Here is a 21,379-nt window from a genome sequence, read left to right as displayed (position 1 = left end):
CTGAGACATGCGTAATTTATACATAGCAACTATTATTTGAAGAAATTTAAATTCATAATTTAATTTATATAACTTGATACCAGATTCGCCTCCCGTCATCTCCAACTAACAAGGCCAACCCAAATAATACATACAAATTCAAAAAATAAATAAATAAAACATATTTTCTAAGCACAAATAACGGAGGATAAATAAAAACAAAAACATTAAATATTTTATCAAAATAGTAAAATAAAATCCAAAAAATCCAAGAAATTCTTGAGTTAATTCAATAAATTCTTAATTTAACAAAACTCACAATAAAACAAAAAAAACATTTAAAATCTGTGATTGTCTTAATTTAATAATTACACTCTCCTCAAAAAGGAAATTAAAATAATACAACGCAAAACTAGTCGCCTCTACGCGTCTTTATAAATAAAAAAATCACTGTAAATCTCAAAACAAAATACATATATAGCGATTCCAACGTAAATTCGTTAAGTCGAATTAAATAATTTACATAAGTTTGTGCGACTTTATTTGTTTGTAAGTACCTCTCTGTATATTTTTATAAATATATAAGTATGTTACAAATGCATATGTGCATAAAAGCACATACATACGCATGTACATGTTTAGCACTTCCTCGGCCAACCAATTCAATATTACCTGCATCTGCTCACTTTTTCAAGACACTTGTGCCTGCCTGTTAGTTTATCTTGAGAATTTATGAATACATTCATTACATATTTATATTTTTGTTTGCCAAGGTGTACATATGCTTGTTGCATAGGGTTTTGTCATCCAAATTAAATATTTCAAAAATTATCATTCCAGAATATCCCAAAAGTATTGAATTACCCATGTGAACTATAAAATATTTGCGATACATACATATGTATGTATATAGACATATGTATGTGGTATATATGTATATGGATTTTAAATAAAACAACGTTTCCTAGAGCGTCGCATAAAATAAAGGATTTGACGTGTTGGAGTTATGCTTTAATCAACTTGTTTGCTTAGCGTTCACGTAGAATTCGGATATGGTATTCATTTTAGTTCAACACAACTGATTTTGTCCTATTGCCCATACATACATACACATAAATGTAATTATGCGTATAAATGTGCGCTTGTATCTAATATATGTATGTATGTATGCTTAGAAAGAACTAACGTACAAATGTGTTTATGTTCGACAGTACAGAATCCTTTCCCTTAGATGGGATTTATTTATTTATTTTATACATACATATACCGTTGATATTTTTGAAAGTAATTTTAATCATGTTGAAAATAATTTATTTGCCGTTGTTTGCTTAATTAGTTGGAACTAAACAGGAGTCAGAAAAGTAACATCGGCTAATTAACATTAATTAAGAGGAAATGTATATTTATTTCCATATACATATTTATGCAAAAGTGTTCCATTTTTATTAGTTGTTGACTTTGTGCCATTTAATTCAATTCTGCAATTTAATTGCATTTATATTTTATTTTTACAAATTTCGGTGAGGAGTACAGCTCCACCATACAGTAGGGACATTACCACACGCGCAAACGTGCATTGTATGCATGTATGTACATACATATATTCAAAAGTTGACCTTTATCGATTTTGAGAGTCACATTAGTTGGTTCACATCGTAAATTTTATATTTTACTTCATAAAAATTAATATGTGTATGTATTTTACAAACGTTGTAATCAAAACACTTAACTGTATATGTAGGTAACTTTGAAGAATACTTGTACTTACATGATTCCTTATTACTTGGTTTCAGAAATGGAAATCATTCCTGAGGGTAAACATTTTCGTTTGGTACAAGAATCTGAGCTTCCAGAAATTTTGGAGTATTTGGAAAGATACATACCGGAATCACTAAAGGTAAGTTAATAATTGGCACAAATAATTGTTTCAGAAAAATCTTGAGTATCGTATCTGAACTAGTAACTAATCAAATGGTATATTTCAGTTTCATCAAACCATTAAAACGTACCTGAATGATCGTGTTTGGGACTTTTACTTTTATGTTTCTAAAGAATGGCCGCAGAAGCCAATAATATTACATTTTCCAGGATGCACGCTTACGGTATATATGATTTTGCGTTTAAATTGTTATTGTATGTTTTAGGGCTCGCCCTTCTAAGGTACCTGCATGCATGTCTATGTATATTTATTATTAATTCTCCACAATTGCGCCCATGGGTAAATATTAAAAATGTTTTTTTCTTGTATTTAATTAGCCCAACAACAATATCTATCAAAGCTTTGGTATATTTTGTCCCTCAACACAAATCGAATGTGTCGATCTGATGCGGACCGAAGATATCCTTATCGATTGGAAAAAGCCATTGTACCTGAATTTCACGCATATTGCTATCATGAATCGTCTGGATGACTTTTATTCGACTATTGGTGTAATGGAGAGGCTCGAAGGCGACATTTATGTGTGTAATAAATTGAATACGGATTTAGAGTTGGAGGAATTGCCTGATGATGCAGAAATGCGTCCACTTACTGCAGAGGATGTAAAAGCTATACATGATTTGTATCCGGCCAGCGAGATTGAACGCATAGAAGTATTCGAGATATTAGTGCAAGTATTGCCCGGTTTGGGAATATTTCGCAAGGATACCAATGAATTAGCCGCATGGATGGTGCATTCTTATTATGGAGCAATGTTCTCAATGCAAACACGTCCAGAGTATCGTCGCAAAGGGTAGGAAGATTACTCAAATAATATTCAATAATATATGTATTTATAAAAGTGTTTTTTCTTCAAAATTAGCTATGGAATTCGACTTGCTAGATCTCTGACTAAACTTGTTATTGAACGTGGTTATTCGCCGTTTGTCGTCATACGTCCACAAAATGATGCTTCTAGAAATCTTTATACAAAGTTAGGTTTTACAAAAGCGTATGAAACATGTCGAGTCAAAATGACTCCTGACCTGACAGATGATGCCCTTAGGGAAGAGCCAATGTCAAATCCGCAAGTTGCGACTAATGGCGTTGGCAATTCTAAGGGTTCATCAACAAGGGCAGATTATGACACAGAGGCTAACAAAGAAAATCAACCAGTCGATGAAGGCATAGAGGATATGTTAGCTGAAAAATGTGATATTGGTAAGGAGGAAATGTGTACCGCCCACGTAAAAGCTGCAATGGACGAGGGTATCGAAGAGGATAAATAAATAATTAAACGAGCACCTATAAAATGAGTGTGGAGTGTTGAGGAGAATCCCGATTGGGGAAAGGTCGGGTAATAAGATAAGAAATGAAACTAACAAAAATCTATTGCAAATGCTAAAATACAGAAAACTCCATGAACATATTATATACTTATAACAATGCAACTTAAATTTATAAGGAATGAGTGCACAGGGAGACACTGGTATGTTGATGTAATTTATATTTTCAGCTTATTGGATAACAGATGAAGGAGAAGGAAACGGAAACTGGCATGAATACTGTACATATGTATTTAATTGTTTATGTAAATACATATGTTTATACGGATTTGGTAGTTAGGAGCTAGTGCACTCGCAAAAACCATACAAAATTAATATTTAAAACATATACTACATATACATAAATAGTGTATACAAATAATAAACGAATCGATAAAAATTATTTTAAAAGATTTTGCTAAAATGCTTTTACAAAAACAAAAAAAACACTGATTAATTGTATGTATGTACATATGTATGTTTATGCATGTGTATGTATGAAGTTAGAGCAAATAATGAATTGTTTGCGGTTAGGACTTCCATGATTTTAAGGACACATTCACATATGTATACTTATGTATGTATATATGTATGTGAGTATGCTTGTAGTTCTTTAATTCATCTTCCTAATAATGAATACGCCCGCTATAGCTAGAAATATATATATATTATATGTGTATATGCATATGTATGTCTCAAACTTACACATAAATTAAGTGTAACAACCGGTTGGAAACATACACATAATTATAAATATAACTAAGGTCTGATTGAAGGCTTATGCGAAGCAAATTGTCAAAGAATTGTTTATCTAATAATATATTTAATTTTCTTCAATGAGCACACGACAATTTCCAAGCACAAGAGTATTAAAACGATTTAAGAATTAATTTTACACATATTACATATTTTATAAAGAAAAATTGTATTTGAAATACATAATTAAAAAAAAATAAAAAAAAACCTAAAGCATAATTTAGAACTCTACGTATGTATGAATGTGCACACAATTTGTTTTCCAATCTTAATTCCATTTAATTTCTATGCAAATATATAAAACAAAAAATTTTAATCGTGTATATGTATATGTATTTTTACGATTTTACATTCACCATTAGGCAGCTCTAAAGAATGGATTTGTGGGTGGTTTCCATCTGAAAATTCGTATCACATGGAATTTACATATTAATATATATGAATGCTCGCTGGTGCATTACATATTCGATTATCATTTATAAATTTAGTATATGTTTGATTCACACATTTTTCTATTGGAAGCAATCCTATCGAACCCCAGACGACTTAAATCAATACTTTTAAAATTACCATCTAATATTAATTCCGAAATAGCTCGTCCCACTGCCGGAGATTGTTGAATACCATGGCCGCTAAAACCCGTTGCAATTAAAAGGTTCTTGTAGTAAGTGTGTGGGCCGACTATACCGTTTTCATCAAACGTATTATACTCATAATATCCGGCCCAACTTCCGCAAACTTTAATCGACTCGAAAGCAGTGCAACGCTTTGCCAAAGTTGGCCATATATATGTCTCGAAGAATTCGTGATCTACGTCCAAGTTGCTAATTGGTGGCTCGGATTGTTCATTGCATGGGCTTCGGCCGGTAATGAAATTACTACCCATGCCATCTCGTCTGAAATATGTGCCATCAAGATCGATAGTTAAAGGTGTACCTGGACCGGGTGCATTTTCTCCCTGTGTAGTAAAAACATAAACAAACCGTTTTCGTGGTTCAACGGGCAATGGTATCGACAATGCACCTGCCCCTGAGCCAATATTAGCCTGATGGGCTATTTGACCTGAGCGAGCACCAGCAGCCAAAACACAAACATCGAAATCGACAACGCAAGTCTCATTGGTTTTGGCTTTAACCTTCACTGAATTCAGTGTTTCTGAATTATTAGAGATATCAAAACTGAGAACTTCACCATGCAGAAACTCAGCCCCAAACTCTTTCGCTCTGCTACGAAAGCCTCCCAAAAGCGCCCAGGGATCAAACCATCCCTCGTTTTCGAACCCATAACACCCTAAAAAGAAACAGAAAATTAAAAAATACGTCAAGTAATTATGGTAAATATTTCTAATACCCAATGCTACGTCATCAGTATTAAGCCATGGAAATTTCCGTATTAGTTGAGATGGTGTTAATAGTTCATTTCGAGCGCCCAGTTCATTTTGCAACTTGGAGTTTTCTTGCAAAGTTTGGGCACATTTCTCAGAGGACAGAACTAGATAACCATGAGGCCGAAAACACAAATCCACATCGCCAAAATATTTCGTTGAATTTTGTATGAATTCGGCGCCAAATAAAGACATTTGAATATTTTCAGGTAAGGAGAATTGTTGCCGAACGCCACCGACAGACAACACGGTGGACGCTTCTTTGTACTAAATTATAAAATATTATTTATATGGTGAATACCTCTATATGCACGCAAATAATTGTAAGAATACAATTTAAAGTACTTACAGTTGGATCTCGTTCAAGAACAATGACGCTGAGATCTCTATTGGCCCGCTTTTTCAACCAATATGCTGTAGATGATCCCACAGCTCCTCCACCTATAACTACCACATTACATTTGCGATGCGATTGAACACTCATCGATCGTTTACTAATGAAACCATGGCTTCCTTTATTCACTGCATTCATCCTTGAGAGCGAACCAAGAATCTCCGATGGCAAGTCAGTCCGCATTCTCAAACTGATTAAGTGCGCGTACTTCAACATCTTAGAAACATTTAACTATGCAATTGTGTAGAAAAGTTTAAATAAGACGCAAGTTTTTAGAAGACAGATAGCGTGGAGACTGAATTGGTAAGCCACCTATACTACTGATATCTTATCAAATTGTTTAACAACAATACATACCATACATATGCATTTGTGGATGCTCACATTTATATAACAATACTTTCATATGTATGTGTTTATTTGAATAATTCAACAATACAATTAAGTTTAACTTAAAAATACGACACTTAGGATTTATACATTCATATGTACCCAGTAGGAAAAGCCAGTGACAAATTTGCTCCCTCAACTACATATGTAATAGAAGGTAATATCGCTTACTTTAACTTTAAGGCGTTTATTAATGCGTAGAATAGGAAAGATTCCGCTACTTGGCCATTTGGTTCCGCTCGCTGATTAAAAAAGGTGACTGCCAAATATTTCCGAGAAGTCATTCGCATGTACATACATACATATGTATCGTTCATATTGTTTGTCCCGCTATCAGTAGTTCTCATTTCCATTATGTAATACTTTCCTTACAAGCAGTAAGCACAATAAAATTTTATAACTAGAATAAATATTCATAAGCAATGTACATTTGGGTTTACGCAAAAATTCATACTATATACATAAGTATATACTATATGTTAATTGAATGTAATGTTAAAACCTATGTATACATGCAACACTTCCCGAAGTAAAGTTTATTTGATAACAATTCATTGATAATCTGCTCTGGCGAAAAAAATAACAAATAACCGCACATACATAGTGTTTTTAGTGCCAGGAAGGTATTTAGCCCCAACTTCTCGCTGCCAATATCGGTCAATGTGTAAGATATGTGTATAATTGAAGTTCGGACAGAATTCTTTCCTAATAATAGTATGCCTCTATGTCAAAACTGGGTTGAATCGGGAAATATTTCCTTTATCCCCTAAATACTTAATATGGAGATGTTCGAACTTCCGGTTGACTTTACACCACATATATCGGCCAATATATGAGCCATCTTAATAAAATTGAGTGAGCGTGTTCTCCAAATAACGGTTGGCCTAGCCCTCATATAACTAATATTAGGATATACACACATCAGATTGATACTATATATACATATGTATGTATGTATATTGGAGATGGTATGCGAGATACCTTAATAAAATCAGAGAGTATCTTTATCTGTTAATAATATGTGGTAATGCCAAAAATAGATAAAATGAGCCCATACAACCCCTATTTCCCATATATCTAATGCGAGATTTTGAAACTTCGGGTTGGCTTTATACCGTATAAATGGGTCAATATGCAGGATATCTCAGTTTAGATCGGATCATTATATGTATCATATAGCTGTCATACAAACTGACCGAACGGAAGTAAGTGCTTATATCATAAACCTTTTCATTTTACGAGATATTTTCAAGAAAATTTGCATTATTGCCCAAGACAATGGGGAAATCTCAGAAAAAATTGTTCAGATCGGATAACTATGGCATATACATACATATGTAGTTGCCATAAAAAATGACCTATCAAAATTAAGTTAATTTCAGGAACAAAAGATTTGTCTTTGATTTTAAAGTTTGACATTTTTGATGACGTGCATGGAGAATATTTTTAACAATAAAGCGATTTTTGATGATTAGTATTTGTTCTAGTTCCTTATTACGGAATATAAAGACAACCCTAGTATTATAGCTTCAGTGCCACCAAAGTTAACGTTTTTTCGTTAAGATCGTTACAACATTGATTATTTCAACTAATACTAGTATCCGGTTTTTTGTGATTTTCGACTATATTCACTTTATCTGACAGCACAAGAATGCTTATGTATATACACAAAATGGCAGTGATCTAACATAAATAATTAAAATGAATAAAAGTAATAACAATTTACAAAAGTTCGGGAAATTGCATTTTAGTAGTTACGGATGGATTAACAACAATGAAACGATCCTGATAAATATTAGATCCGTTCTGTTCCTGACAGTGTTATATTACAAATTTGGTAATACAGACTTTATAATTGGTAGCACTAACAGCAGAAAACAGAGAACGTTTATAATAGAGAATGTTCACGGCACGAAGAACGTAAAAATATTTTTGGCTAACTCGGTCCAGATGGAGGAGTTTCACCAGAGAACTTAAAAATATATACTTATGTATATACGTATATTTACGTTCTCTGTACGTACTCTAAAAAAAAATGATGGATGGAAAACCCATTTGGTATGAAGAGAATAAAGGTTTATACTTAATAGCATTTAAAATATATTTAGGGGAATGGTCAATTAAATCTTCTTGAAATCGACTCTAAATTTATAACATTATGACATGTTCTTTAGATATATCGTAATAGCTAATATTGATGACGGCAACTCTGTTCAGTCAGGCTGTTGAGTGAAAAATGGAACAAAGCTATGAGTCAGCTGTTGGTACAATTCAAAGAATTCATAGGTAAATTATATGTTTGGGTCTATATAGAAGTAGTTGTGGGCAGATTGTTATAGATTGTATTTTGAGAAGTATTTAAAAGGTGGTAAAATGAGCGATAGTGATAGCGACGACTGGTCTGAAGAATGGATTCCTTACAGTGAACGAAACGAATGGGCTGACATTGTACCGATTCCTCAAGACGATGGAGAACATCCTATTGTTGCTATAGCTTACAGTCCCAAGTGTAAGTATAGTATTTAGAACTCAATTAAGTAGTTTTAATATGTTTACGTCATTTGGTTACTGTAATAGTGCTCTGTTTATAAATGTAGTTCGAGAAGTGTTTGATTATTTCCGCGCTGTACTGGCAAATAGAGAGAAATCACAGAGAGCTTTGGAATTAACAGCAGACGCATTACGGCTTAATCCTGCAAATTATACTGTATGGCAATATCGGCGAGATATACTACGAGCCTTGGAATCTGATCTCTACGAAGAGTTAGACTATTTGGATGAAGTTATACGAGACAATGCCAAAAATTATCAAGTTTGGCACCATCGTCGTGTTATTGTGGAGATGTTAAATGATTCTTCGAAGGAGCTGGAGCTGACAGAAGTAGCTCTAGAGCGTGATAACAAAAATTACCACGCATGGCAACATAGGCAATGGGCCATAAAAACATTTGAGTGAGTAATACATATATAACAAATATATATACCTTTTACAAGTAGGCATTTTCTTGAAATGTATTCCATAGCCTTTTTGGAAACGAGCTGTCTTTTGTGGATCGTCTGATTGCGGAAGATATTCGAAATAACTCGGCTTGGAATCAGCGCTTTTTCGTGCTTAAGCATTTTGGATTCACTTCAGATGTAGTGCAACGCGAGATTCAGTATACAATGAACCGTATTCGTGTGGTGAAAAATAACGAGAGTGCTTGGAATTATCTAGGAGGCATATTGAAATATGAGGATAACGGTACAAGAAACTGTCACCAGGAAGTTTTGTCGTTTTGTGAAGAATTGTTTACTAGTGGTGTACGATCGCCTTATCTATTGGCTTTTTTAATCGATCTTTATAGAGATCAATGTCTACAACAATCAAATGTCGCTGAATCTGACGTATTGTCGCGAAAGGTTTTCAACCTTTGTAACGACATGTCAAAAAAATATGATATTGTGCGGCGTAAATATTGGCAGTATATTGCAGAACAGTTTAAAGAAAATTTAGCTGAAAAGTAGCTTCTTAAAATTAAATTCTCTAGCTAAGAGTATGTTTAAAATTTACGGCATATTTGTGGATATGCATATTTTATCTGTATTTTTTTAAATAAAATTCTGAAGAAACTAATAAATATTTACTTATATACACAAGTATGTATAAGGGGTTTTTGATATTTACTTTGCTTTTTTGTACTTGTACAATGATTATTTATGGCCACATGCGTTTATTTATACCGCATTGCAGCTTGTATCAAAATTCTAGAGAGCGTACCCGGAATTATATATGTACATATAGTATGTATATTAATACTGATTAGATTTTTAAGATAATGTCATCATATATTATTTTTATTGTTGTCACGATGTATGTATGTACATCGACGCCCAAATAATTTTTACTTACTGAAGAGTTGACAGTCGTAAGTCAGTCTAGGTTCGTTCCGATTACGCAGACCATAGTTTCGTGGGAGCGGCATTATAAGTACCAGTAAAACCATAAAGCAGGGCATACTTAAGAATGCAAATTAGGCTACAAACTTTGCTTTGATAAATTAAGACACTAACATTTTTATTTGTATTTTTCATTAGAGTGTACGCATGTACATACATATTATAAATGATTAAAATGCCATCAAGATTTATAAAAATTGTGCGTGCATATTTTGTTCCAAAAGTAAAGCATATGCTTTTATACGTACATACTTACATACAGGCATATCTACGTGTAATTAAAAATTAATAATTATCGGTACTTTCAAACCCGAATTCGTTAAGCTGATTGATTGCATACAAGCATGTGTACGTATGTATGTATGTATATGTATGTTTGTACATACTTTAAAATCGTGGTTTAAATGTGGTGGGATACTGATGAAATCGTGGCCGAAGCACGGTATTACCACCCTTGTCGTACTCTTTTCCAGCCTGTCCAAGAATAACGCTATCGATTGTCTTGCCATCTTTTCCGCCAGAGTTCGCTTCAATAACATCCACAATGCGGGGATTCTTTCGATATTTATACCACCAATACTCAAACACCAATGTGATGCAGGCCATGCCAATTCCAACAAATATAACAATAAAGACTCCACCAATATTATGTATGGAAATGCCGTCTGACTGGTCTTCTGGCTTGTCACATTTGGCTTGTGTCTCATCGTTTTTCCACCACTTTTCCTTCAATTTTTCCAGTTGACGTTTGTTGAGTAAGGTTAAAATTCTGTATTGATAAAAGGAATGAAAACATTATGCTTTTATGTCCTTTGCTCGAAAAAATAACTCACGCATTGTTAAATTGGTCCTTGAGATGTGATCCTTGTTGAACGGCAATGGCGTATGGTTTTCTGGAGAATTCTTCACCCACAATCTGCAAATCACAATTGGTCATCACAAGGTATCGAATATCTGTGGCATCGCCCAGGAAGGCGAAGCCGGTGGCTGAAGTTGAGTTGCGAACTCGTTCTACCGCCTCTTCAAGTGTTGCTGGTAACTGGGCCTCCTGCATTGCCTGCCACATTTTTGTGTATTTATCACTAACTGGATAATCCCAAACAGCTAGTTTTGAGCGCTCGAGTGGCGTGAGGGAATCATTCAACGACAAGTCTTTCCATATTTCATAAAAACGTTGCTCAATATTGGCCATTCTTTGAAAATAAGTCATTGCTGAGGAGCCATTTAACGGTGCATATAGAATTTTGTACTGCTTTGCAAGATCATCCAAAGACTCCACCGGTGTATCGAGACGAGATACTGTTAAAAATGCAGCCAAATTGGCTGTGTATGATGCTATAATGATGAACCTAATAAATCAAAATTCCATTATACTTAAATATGTATATTTATGCATTTATAGGGGAAAATGTGTGTATACGTGTGCTTGTTCACAAGATCATAAATGTGTATAAACTGATATACCCAAATAGCCACCATGTTGCTGCCACCAAACGGCCGGAAAGGTTTTTCGGTGCCTCACCGCCGCCTTGCGGTGTCAAGGAAGTCATACAAAACCAAAGACATTCTTTTAGGTTGAATTCACGTTTCTCATCGTCATCCTTATATTTTTCACGATTATTCTGGTAGCTGTAGGGGCTCCATCGATCAAAAATCCACATCAAAAAGCTAGTAAAGAAATAAGCTGCCAAAATGCACAACCAAACGTTCGTCTCAAGCACTGTTAAAAATTTAAACAAAGAACTCGGGACCTGCGGGCGTTGCATCATAATAGTAATCCCGACCAGATCATAGTAAGGGACCGTAAAGTCAATAACAATTTCACGTTCAGCCATAACATGCATGGAACCTAAGCCAATGTCTGCTTGTTTGTCCATTAATTTTTTCACAATTCCGTTCCATTCGCCCTTTTCATCCATGTTGCCAAATTTTCCGTCTTCGACTTCTTGAATGGTATAGTCAAAATGTACTATGTCTGCTATCTCGTTGATTAAATCAATGCAATAGCCTTTATAACCCTTAGGGGCCTTCTCATCTTTGATAATGAAAGGAGCTTGCTGTTGATGATCGAGAAAAATTGCGAATTAAATTGAATATGGTTAAGGCGAAGGATAACCTACAACTACTGTAAAAATGCGATAGACTGTATCGGCGGTTAGATTTTTCATTACATCTTCATCTTTAACAACTAACGGCGAGTCCAATCCTGCGGTCCACGTGCCAATTGATTTTGTATTCACAGAGTTCCCTCCACGAATTTGTAGAACATTAATGTCCATCTCAAATTTCATATAACTGTACCCATTAAATGCTTTTCCTGGCTGTGTAACTAATTCAAACACGCCATAAGAAGTTGGCTCCTGAATCTGAAAACGAAGTACAAACATACATACTTATGTACATATGTATATGAATATATGAAATGAGAAGGACAGTACTCACCATTGTAAAAGCAGTTCTAAGGTCTATATTTCTTTCTGGGGTATTACCACCTTGAAATTCATCACAACCAATATACTCCATGTTTTTTGGCCAAGCTCCGGATTGTAACATATCCCTACATGAAGAGCGAATAATACTTTACAAATCTGTTTATATTTGGGAAAAATCAATGCAAGTCTTTACTTGATAGCCAAAAAAGTACGAAGGGCCAAATCAAAATAAAATGCTGACATAATTTGTGGTTCCTCGTTCAAATTGAAAGTGGTCTTTAGACGTCCAAAGCGGTCACGGTTCTGAGCATATGACATTGGTTTCAAAAACATTATAGTGGCGTTGTCACGTTGACTACTCACTTCACCTTCACTCTGAGTTATGGCGTGCCATGCAAAGTTACGTTCAAAATACGTCGGTTTTACTGATTCTAAAATAGTTATTAAATATAATTGTATCTGAAATATATAAATATGTAAATATGTAAGTATTTTATGAACTTTCGCACCTAAAACCATACGAATAGACATTAAATTCCCCAGTATGAAAAAATTATTTATGTCTAAATTACGTAGTTTCTCTATTTGCTCTTCACGTTCTCGTTTTCCCTCCTTCGCAATGCCAGTAATGACATGGCGCGTTTGTATGTTTTGCAATAATGATTTGTACTTATGATCCATGACGAAGGTGTCATCATATAGAATGGCTGCATTGGTTATATTCATTTTTCGTACAATACTGCGCACAACTTCAGGTATAAGATCAGCCGGAGGCATTACCTGGAGCAAATATTTCTGCTTGCTCTCATCCATATCGCGCCATTGGCGTAAATCTCCTTCCTGTCCATAAGAGGCGCTGATAGTTGGTAACCCCAATGCTTGAGTAAATGATTTGACTGTTTCCGAAGATATTCCCGATTTTGTGGTATCGAATACGACATGAGGAGGTTGTTTACGGTCAATGCTCTCCGCATATTTTGAACAAACTGAAAACAAATTCATATTTTTTATCAAACAATTTTATCTATCTATCTTTGTAACCAAGTATTCATTAAATGAATTGCCGCGCGGTATATGGTAGTCAAAGACACTATGGGAACGACTTACTTGATTCCAAAAGTGTTTTAGCATCGGTTTTGTTTGCCTCAACTTGGTCAATCTGAATTGATATTCCATAACTAGGATTTTTCTTCAGATATGTTGATACCACTGTAACAGCTTTGGCTGCAGGCTCGTTGTCAGCATCGTTAATAAAAACTAGAAGAAAATATTTAATGAGATATTTCTCGTTAAGGACGAAGTTCTATCGTTCGATTCTAAAACTTTTTTCAACCAACAATAAAATTTAAAAGTATCTCACTTTTCTCGACATAACGATAAACGTTTGTGTGATGCTATTTGGTATCTTCATGTTGTTTAGTGTGCTATGAGAGAGAGCTTCTGCTCATCAATTGAGTTGTGTTTTAAGACCGAACGCTTAATGGATTTTATGAGAAATACGCTCACAGGTTTGCCATTGTCTGCCAAAGAGCAAATTCCAATATAATAAATTGTTCTTATACCTTTTCTGGGTAATGGCGTGGGTACAATGACGATCGAAATTTTAAATTTTATAAAATATAACGGTTTTATGTTTACATATACATACATATCTTATACAAATGTTGTATGAATGTATTGGAATATAAAACAATGTAATGGGGAATGGGAGCGATGAGGTATTTGTATTTGTTCTTTAGTATCGGTCGGAAGATTGTAATACCCAGAAGGAAACGACGGATAATCCATACAATATACATACATACATATACAAATATATAGTAATGCGAACTAGTACCTAATTTTTAGAAATGCAGATCATTTGGCGCAACTGCTGATATCGGATTACTATATAGCTGCCATACAAACTGGCCACTCTTGTATGGAAAACTGTTTCTTTATTTCTGAAGGTTATTATAGCTTCGGTGCAACCTAAGTTAACCTTTTTTCTGATTACTACCCAATTTGATGTGTTTTCGGAGAACACTGTTTCGTGGTAAGTTTTCAATCTCTACTTTCAAAAAGGTTCAATTCTGTTTTTTTCCTTCTTATCTCTGAATAAATATGCATATGTATATTTCGCTGAACCGACAGCCGGCGCAGTCGTCCCTAATGATTAATAACATTATATATGTACATACGATTGTTAATATTATTAACAGAAAAATCGATGGGAGCTAATTAAGAATGCCACAACAGTTAAATGAAATCATTTGCCTTTACTTATTCACAAATATGCACCTGCTCTTGTGTGCATAGATATGTATGTATAACAGAGCGTTTCCTGTTTTTAAATTCAATTGACACGTCTATATTCCCATATGAGTATGCACAATTCACATAACCTATATGTGTATTTATAAATATTATAAAAATTGGTTGGATCCGTTATATACGAATATATATATATATATGTATGTATATAAGAGTACTGCTTTATGAGTAATTAATGTCATTAAGTTATTTTACTCCTTTCTGCAGTTTGATTAAACGTCAACGCCTCTAGACCACCGAAAATGTTTCGAATAAAAATTGTGTGTTGGTTATAAATAAATAGTTGATTTACTCACAAACATTGATGTTTTGATTGGTTTGTCCGGTAGCAAGGCTGACTAGTGATAGTATTTTCAAAAATATCACAATATTATTGTAGAATTCTAAATATGCTCTTGGCATTATGAAAATAAAATTATATCATATGAGTAGGAAAGTTACTGATACTTGGAAAAGTGTAATGTCTAACCGCACTTAAAGAAGGATACAAACGAACTGTTGTGTCCTCAGCAGAACCTTCCATATGTCAAAGCTCGGCCAATATTATACCACTAATTCATTTGATATTTTGTTGTCTTATTGAATATTTTAGTACCAACGCACATACACATATGCACATATGTACCTATAAAATAAGCGCAGGTGGGTATGAATGTACGCATATTTGTTTGTGCCTCTTGAAACACCATATGTACATACATATATACTCAGTAGCTTGCCTTCAATTGCATTTAGATACAAAATTATTAGAACACAAATGCATGTGTATGTATGTATGTATGTATGTATATGGCTGTACACCGATATCTATAAACTTAGCAATATGTGCAAGTATACACAAATTGACATATACATATATAATAGCGCGTATATATGTATTTGTGTGTTCATACCTGACCGTTTCCTACGATTTTCTATATAGTACTATTGTAATTACAATAGAAGTGCACATTGATGCATGTAAACATACATATGTATGTATATGTAAGTTGCTGTATACCCCAACCTACTTAACGACTACTACAAGCCCAACTAGTTCGGCCACCCTCCATTTTCCCATACTAGCAACTAGTTATTTTATGGTTTGATGTCCCACACACATCGATGAGAAATTTACCAATTTATGTTTAGTGTATTGAAATCGTTGGAGTCAAATGAAATAAGAAAACATTGTATAATAATTGATACAAGAGAGACCTATTTCGGAGTAGTATGTTTTTAATTCCAAAATCCTAGTTGTTAGTTTCTGGTGTTCACGTGCATTCAGTAATATTATTATGCTAGTGGTCAAATTAGTGCATAATAATGGGAGGGGGTTCATTACACCTCCGTGAGAGCATATGTAAGTATCTATGAGCATATGTATATGTACATATGTACATATGTCTATGCAAAGGATTGAGATACAGGTGTGCACATTATGTGTGTTTGTATTTTAGTGTTTTTTCTTAATTTTAGTTGAAAGCATAAAACATACTTGCATTAGATTTATATGTATTTGGTAAATTATTAACTGAGATTCCATTTTATTTACTGGTAATACCGGTTATCCAAATGGACTCTTAGATCGCTTAGATAAAATCTGGATTTAATTCAACAATTTGATGTTTGACTCGTTTTTCATGCTTTGACCTGAAACCTATTTACGTTCTCTGTAATGGAAATATAAATTATGACAATTTCTCTATTTACTTGCCTTGGAGTGCGTTTGTGACGTCTTGAATTAAAAGAAAAGAAGCTTTTTGATAATTATTAATTCCATTATGATAGATCGTTTATGATGAACATAGCTCAGGTATATGGGTATTCAGATACACAAATATTAAGTCTTCCGATTTTGAAATATCCAAGGAAATTCCGTTAGTAGTAAATGGTGATGTGCAAGTTATACATGCGATTTATTAGAAGACTTAAGGAATCGGCTCAGTGTAAAATTTTTGAAAAATCGATTAATGGATAATGTACAGTGTAATAAACATTCTCTCAAATTTTGAAATCGAAATTCAAATAATTACGGCGTTTCTTGTAGAAAGAGAACAGAGTGGGGAACATAGCGACTTCGATTTTTAAACGCGAAAGAAAAAAAGCTTCCATAGCGCGATAGCGAACTTCTTACAGATTAATAATCTTTTTGTAATTTTTGTTTTTTGCGGCCTCAATCGGGGACGTCGTGCAGGACCTTTTCTACGCGTCATTTCCACAATTTATTTATTTATTATAGACCAAACAAATAAATAAAAACAAAATCATTTTAAATTCGTCATGCATGCATTGATTTATAAGAAAAAAACGGACCGAATAGTTAATTTTAACTAATCTAAAAAACTTGTTGAACAGAAATATAATTATAGGAGTTAAGATTCTGTTTGAGCAAGTACTATTTCCGAATGTTAGATCGGTCAATATTATCGCCGTTATGGGAATATAAATATCATTTATCATTTGCCTTAGGAGAAATATCTCACATTTTAATATTTTGCAGTGATTTATAAATGATAACTGGATATTTCATAATGAAATATATAGAATCCCGAATGTCGGATTGGAAGTGGATTTGCTTGATATTCACTCAGAAGTGAATTGCAGAACCTGTCTGAACATGTAATTTCTTTGTGAAGATGTTCATACACACAGACATATGAACATGCTCGCTTGTGAAATTTCTCCCTTGACACGAACCATTACCTGCATTACCCACCGTTATTGTTGCGACTCACTCAAGAAATATCGTTAATCTAGGCACTCCATGCTAGCTCAATGACACCGGCACCGGAAATCGCAGTGATAATGTTACTTGTTTTTTGTGTAGTGCTATGGATTTACTACCTTCTTAAAGATAGAAGATAGAGAATTTAAATATATGTGCATATGCATATGCAAAGAGCAACAACAGGCGATCGCAAACCTTCGGGAAGTTCCCTGTCCTGAAAAAAAATGTCGCTTAAATCCTTTCTAGACACTATAGTTTTCAAACAATATATGTAAGCGTACAGTACGCCACCAAAATATGCATATGTACATATGTATGTATACACAAGTGTGCATATAGGTTGTTACCTCATTCATAACTGATAATAACATCTAATATACATATATACTTACATATAGGTCTATGAATGAATATACAAATGTTGAGAACGTCAATACGTCAGGTCATTTATCAACCAGTTGCATTATCAATTATGTGCAAATGCGTTTGAATGTGTGAATTTGTTGGTCTGAATTGCCTCTGTCGAACTGATTAAAATATACGCGAATGCCTCTTTGGATGCTTTACAATGAAACATTTTGAGTACTGCAACTAATATACACAATAACGTGATACGTGATAAGGGGGTGATAGCAGTACTGAATTTTGTGTGAAACTTTGACCATTGAGACGCACATCAGTTTTCGCCTCAGTCTTCCAAGCACCGCTGACAAGTTCAGTTCATTTAGATTTAACAAATTGAATTCAATTGTGATATACAAACAAATCAGCAAACTACAAACGACTATTTGTACCTGTACCAATTAGCAGCACCGAGAATTCATATACAGCAGTTCATATTTTAAAATAAGAGGAATCATCCGTTATACAAATAAGTTCTCAAGGTATATATGTATGTATGTGGTAATATTTTTATTTTCGGGTCCAGATGTAGAAAATGAATAATATATTTATCATACAACGGGCTAAGCTCTATTAAAAAAATAAATCATATACACACATACATATGTTCTTGATAAAGGGAAAAAGTCTTTTAGGCATTTGTCGAAGTGAAGTAAAATTTTAACCCATTACATTTATTTTACGCTTGTTGCAAAATCAAACAATGTTTTTGGCAGAATGAAAATTAATTTGTAATCTTATCTGGTATTCAAATCACGTACTTCCCTTCAACTAGCAATCACTTGAATGTTAATGGTGTACTTGTGCTCATGTCTCAACATTGAGGACTTAATTATTGAGTTGTCTGTTCTGATATCATATTTCTTTGGCTCTTTGTGTTTTTCCTTTAAGGAAAAGTTCTGCCATAGTAGTAAATAGTTATATGTAAGTACATATGCATGTAAATATATGCATTTGTTTGATTGTTTGTTCAAAACCAATAACGCATTACTTCATTACCAATTACACAAACGTATATAAGACAAAAGAGAAATTATCATACATTTACTGGCTAGAAATAGATTTCTTGAATTACTAATTTATTTGGCATGATAATACAATATATCATTATTTACTATATGAATATGGCGTACATGTGTAGTCCTCAGCAATGTATATCTATATTATGGGGGTCTATTCAGAGATTAAATACAAACTTAAGATAAAGAAATTTAATAATTTGCACTATGTATGATGCTTAAGGCCTGAAAAGTAATTTATCAGCTTCGTATCAATGTATGCATATAAGTGCAGATGTATGGTCTAATCTAAAGTTATACTCATTTATTCTGCACCAAAGCATGTACATATGCATATGTACATACATATGCAGATGCATATATTTTTATATTCTTGCAAGTCACTCATTTACGCAATGAAATTGTTGGTTTATGAATCTCAAAGGCATTTCAGTCATTGAGGATTTTGTACGATTATGATGTTGCAAAACATAGAATATGGATGGTAGTTCAGCCGATTAGATTAGTTAAATGTTAATCGATAGTTGTGAAATTTTTAGTTTGCAGAAAATGTCCGTACCGGAAATAGAGGACCTGAAGAGTGTTGTACAGCCACATCTAGCGGGCGGTGAGTTGCAGTCGTATAGCACTCGTTACCTCACCAAGCCAGGCGACAACTATGGCAGCTGCATGCTGGCCATAGCTGCTAAAATTAAGAGACCAAATGGGCTCATCGAGGAGCTGCCTTTAATTGCGAAATTGCCCCCTGTGACGAACGATTTATACTGGCAAATATTTCAACCGGAACGCACATGTATTACTGAGAACAAAATGTACGAGATTGTAGTACCAGAAATACATCTATTGCAACTTGAAGCCGGCTTATCGACGGATAAATTATTTGATGGTCTTCCCGCTTACTATGGAAGTCGAATATCACTTGATCCAAATGCTACCAAAGTTGACAGAGATGCTGTTCTAGTGCAGGAAAATCTCCAGCTGTCTGGCTATAGAGCTGGCAATCGTCACAAAATGTTCGATTACGTTCATGCGAAACTCGTCTTGGAATATATGGCGCAGTATCATGCACTACCTATCGCTTTGCGCATTAAAAAGCCAGAATTATTTGCAAGAACCATACGCCCATATTTCAACCGCTTCAATATGAATACCACAATGGGCGATGAAATGAAAAACGAAATGCGAAGTGTGAGTATTTTTATCTATGACATGCATTTCACCTTAGAAACTATTGAACTAAATTAAAAAAAAATCTATTTCTCAAGGAATTACGTGAAGATCTGCAACTGGCCACTAACAACAATGAAGAAGCGATCAATAAAATTCTAGAGAGGTTTGAAGTCTATGATAAATGGTTGGAACAACCAGAAGCTGTCGATGGATTATATACCAGCTTGGTACACTGCGATTTGTGGATAAACAACATCATGTTTAAATATGGTACGCAACTAATATTAAAAAGCTATTTTTTTGTACTCTGTTACATTTTTTAAATGAAAATATATTTTTCGTTTTTATTTTTTAATAGACGACAGCGATCAACCCACGCAGTTAAAATTTGTAGACTTTCAAATAGCACAATATGAGTCGTGTGCGCACGATATTATATTTTTCCTCTTCTCTAGCGTCGATTGCGCCGTGCTTGAAGATAATTTCGAAAGTTTTTTGAAAATTTATTATGACGCTTTTATACATAATCTGGAAGAAATGCAAATCAATACTGATGATTACTCTTATGATGGGTAGGTATATACGAAAAATACCACTTTGGCATGACCTGCCGAGCGGTAAGCACCGCTTGAAAAACCTGTTTCTGAAATTTCTTTAAAACTCTTAGCAACATTAATATATTTCTAATAAAATGTGTATTAATTTTGTTAATTAGATTTCTGAATGAAGTGCGACGTGTGGGCCCAATTGAAATTCCACATCCGATATTTATGACAAAAGTTATTTTAGCAGACAACAGCACATTTCCGGAAGATTTCAAGGATCTAGATATGACTGTTTTAAGTAAAAATCGTGGACTGCAAACAATTACTAAACGATTGGAAGATGTTTTGCGGCTGGCGAAAAAATTTAAAATGATTTAACACTATATATAAAAGGAGTATTATCTTTGTAAAGCTTTATTTATTCTGTCTAAGCTTAAGTATCGCAGATATATGTATGAGAAATAATTAGATAGTGATTGAAGAAATAATTAAATACAATTTATTTATTTGGTTTTATTCGCTAATGCTCCAAGAATGTTGACTTTGCCTATCGAAAAATCATAAGAGACTTTCATGCATCTGTTCCAAACGGGATTTGAATCCACGGTACAAAGTTGAGCTCACCTTTTCAACCAAAATTTCCGGGCTTATTACCGAATATAGATTTATGAGTAAAAAATAGCCGATGTATAATTGTATACCG

The 21,379-nt window shown here is 33.9% G+C and overlaps 5 protein-coding genes across 8 annotated transcripts; 3 read left to right on the top strand and 2 right to left on the bottom strand.

Annotated features, from left to right (window-relative positions):
- The first annotated feature begins 227 nt into the window (after positions 1–227).
- Positions 228–3,621, top strand: LOC120769182. Of its 2 annotated transcripts, XM_040096067.1 has the most exons (5): positions 228–528; positions 1,773–1,876; positions 1,965–2,081; positions 2,236–2,711; positions 2,781–3,186. In XM_040096067.1, the coding sequence occupies exons 2-5, from the start codon at positions 1,775–1,777 to the stop codon at positions 3,184–3,186; spliced, it is 1,101 nt and encodes a 366-aa protein (XP_039952001.1). In that variant the 5' UTR covers positions 228–528; positions 1,773–1,774. The 2 variants fall into 2 exon arrangements, with proteins under 2 accessions (XP_039952001.1, XP_039952002.1); XM_040096068.1 differs by lacking the exon at positions 228–528 and having other exon boundaries at positions 1,775–1,876; positions 2,781–3,621.
- A 247-nt stretch (positions 3,622–3,868) lies between these two features.
- On the bottom strand, positions 3,869–6,043 carry LOC120769179 (FAD-dependent oxidoreductase domain-containing protein 1). The gene is made up of 3 exons (XM_040096065.1): positions 5,712–6,043; positions 5,329–5,629; positions 3,869–5,268 (listed from the first exon to the last, which is right to left on the bottom strand). Exons 1-3 carry the CDS (start codon positions 5,970–5,972, stop codon positions 4,463–4,465), a joined length of 1,368 nt encoding a protein of 455 aa, XP_039951999.1. The 5' UTR covers positions 5,973–6,043; the 3' UTR covers positions 3,869–4,462.
- A 2,369-nt stretch (positions 6,044–8,412) lies between these two features.
- On the top strand, positions 8,413–9,788 carry LOC120769181 (protein farnesyltransferase/geranylgeranyltransferase type-1 subunit alpha). Its single transcript, XM_040096066.1, has 3 exons — positions 8,413–8,655; positions 8,744–9,098; positions 9,170–9,788. Exons 1-3 carry the CDS (start codon positions 8,520–8,522, stop codon positions 9,651–9,653), a joined length of 975 nt encoding a protein of 324 aa, XP_039952000.1. The 5' UTR covers positions 8,413–8,519; the 3' UTR covers positions 9,654–9,788.
- A 672-nt stretch (positions 9,789–10,460) lies between these two features.
- On the bottom strand, positions 10,461–15,335 carry LOC120768421 (ionotropic receptor 25a). Its single transcript, XM_040095102.1, has 9 exons — positions 15,127–15,335; positions 13,625–13,774; positions 13,027–13,503; positions 12,711–12,948; positions 12,528–12,642; positions 12,206–12,451; positions 11,550–12,142; positions 10,919–11,434; positions 10,461–10,854 (listed from the first exon to the last, which is right to left on the bottom strand). The coding sequence occupies exons 1-9, from the start codon at positions 15,230–15,232 to the stop codon at positions 10,473–10,475; spliced, it is 2,823 nt and encodes a 940-aa protein (XP_039951036.1). The 5' UTR covers positions 15,233–15,335; the 3' UTR covers positions 10,461–10,472.
- A 2,914-nt stretch (positions 15,336–18,249) lies between these two features.
- Positions 18,250–21,178, top strand: LOC120769474. Of its 3 annotated transcripts, none has more exons than XM_040096493.1 (5): positions 18,250–18,424; positions 19,501–20,149; positions 20,227–20,401; positions 20,490–20,703; positions 20,847–21,178. In XM_040096493.1, the coding sequence occupies exons 2-5, from the start codon at positions 19,511–19,513 to the stop codon at positions 21,052–21,054; spliced, it is 1,236 nt and encodes a 411-aa protein (XP_039952427.1). In that variant the 5' UTR covers positions 18,250–18,424; positions 19,501–19,510; the 3' UTR covers positions 21,055–21,178. The 3 variants fall into 3 exon arrangements, with proteins under 3 accessions (XP_039952427.1, XP_039952428.1, XP_039952430.1); XM_040096494.1 differs by having other exon boundaries at positions 18,250–18,432; XM_040096496.1 differs by having other exon boundaries at positions 18,250–18,436.
- Positions 21,179–21,379: the final 201 nt, after the last annotated feature.

The sequence above is a fragment of the Bactrocera tryoni genome, chromosome 2 (assembly GCF_016617805.1).
Source record: "Bactrocera tryoni isolate S06 chromosome 2, CSIRO_BtryS06_freeze2, whole genome shotgun sequence".
Classification (NCBI taxonomy): Eukaryota; Metazoa; Arthropoda; class Insecta; order Diptera; family Tephritidae; genus Bactrocera; species Bactrocera tryoni.
This window is presented reverse-complemented; position numbering and strand designations above follow the sequence as displayed.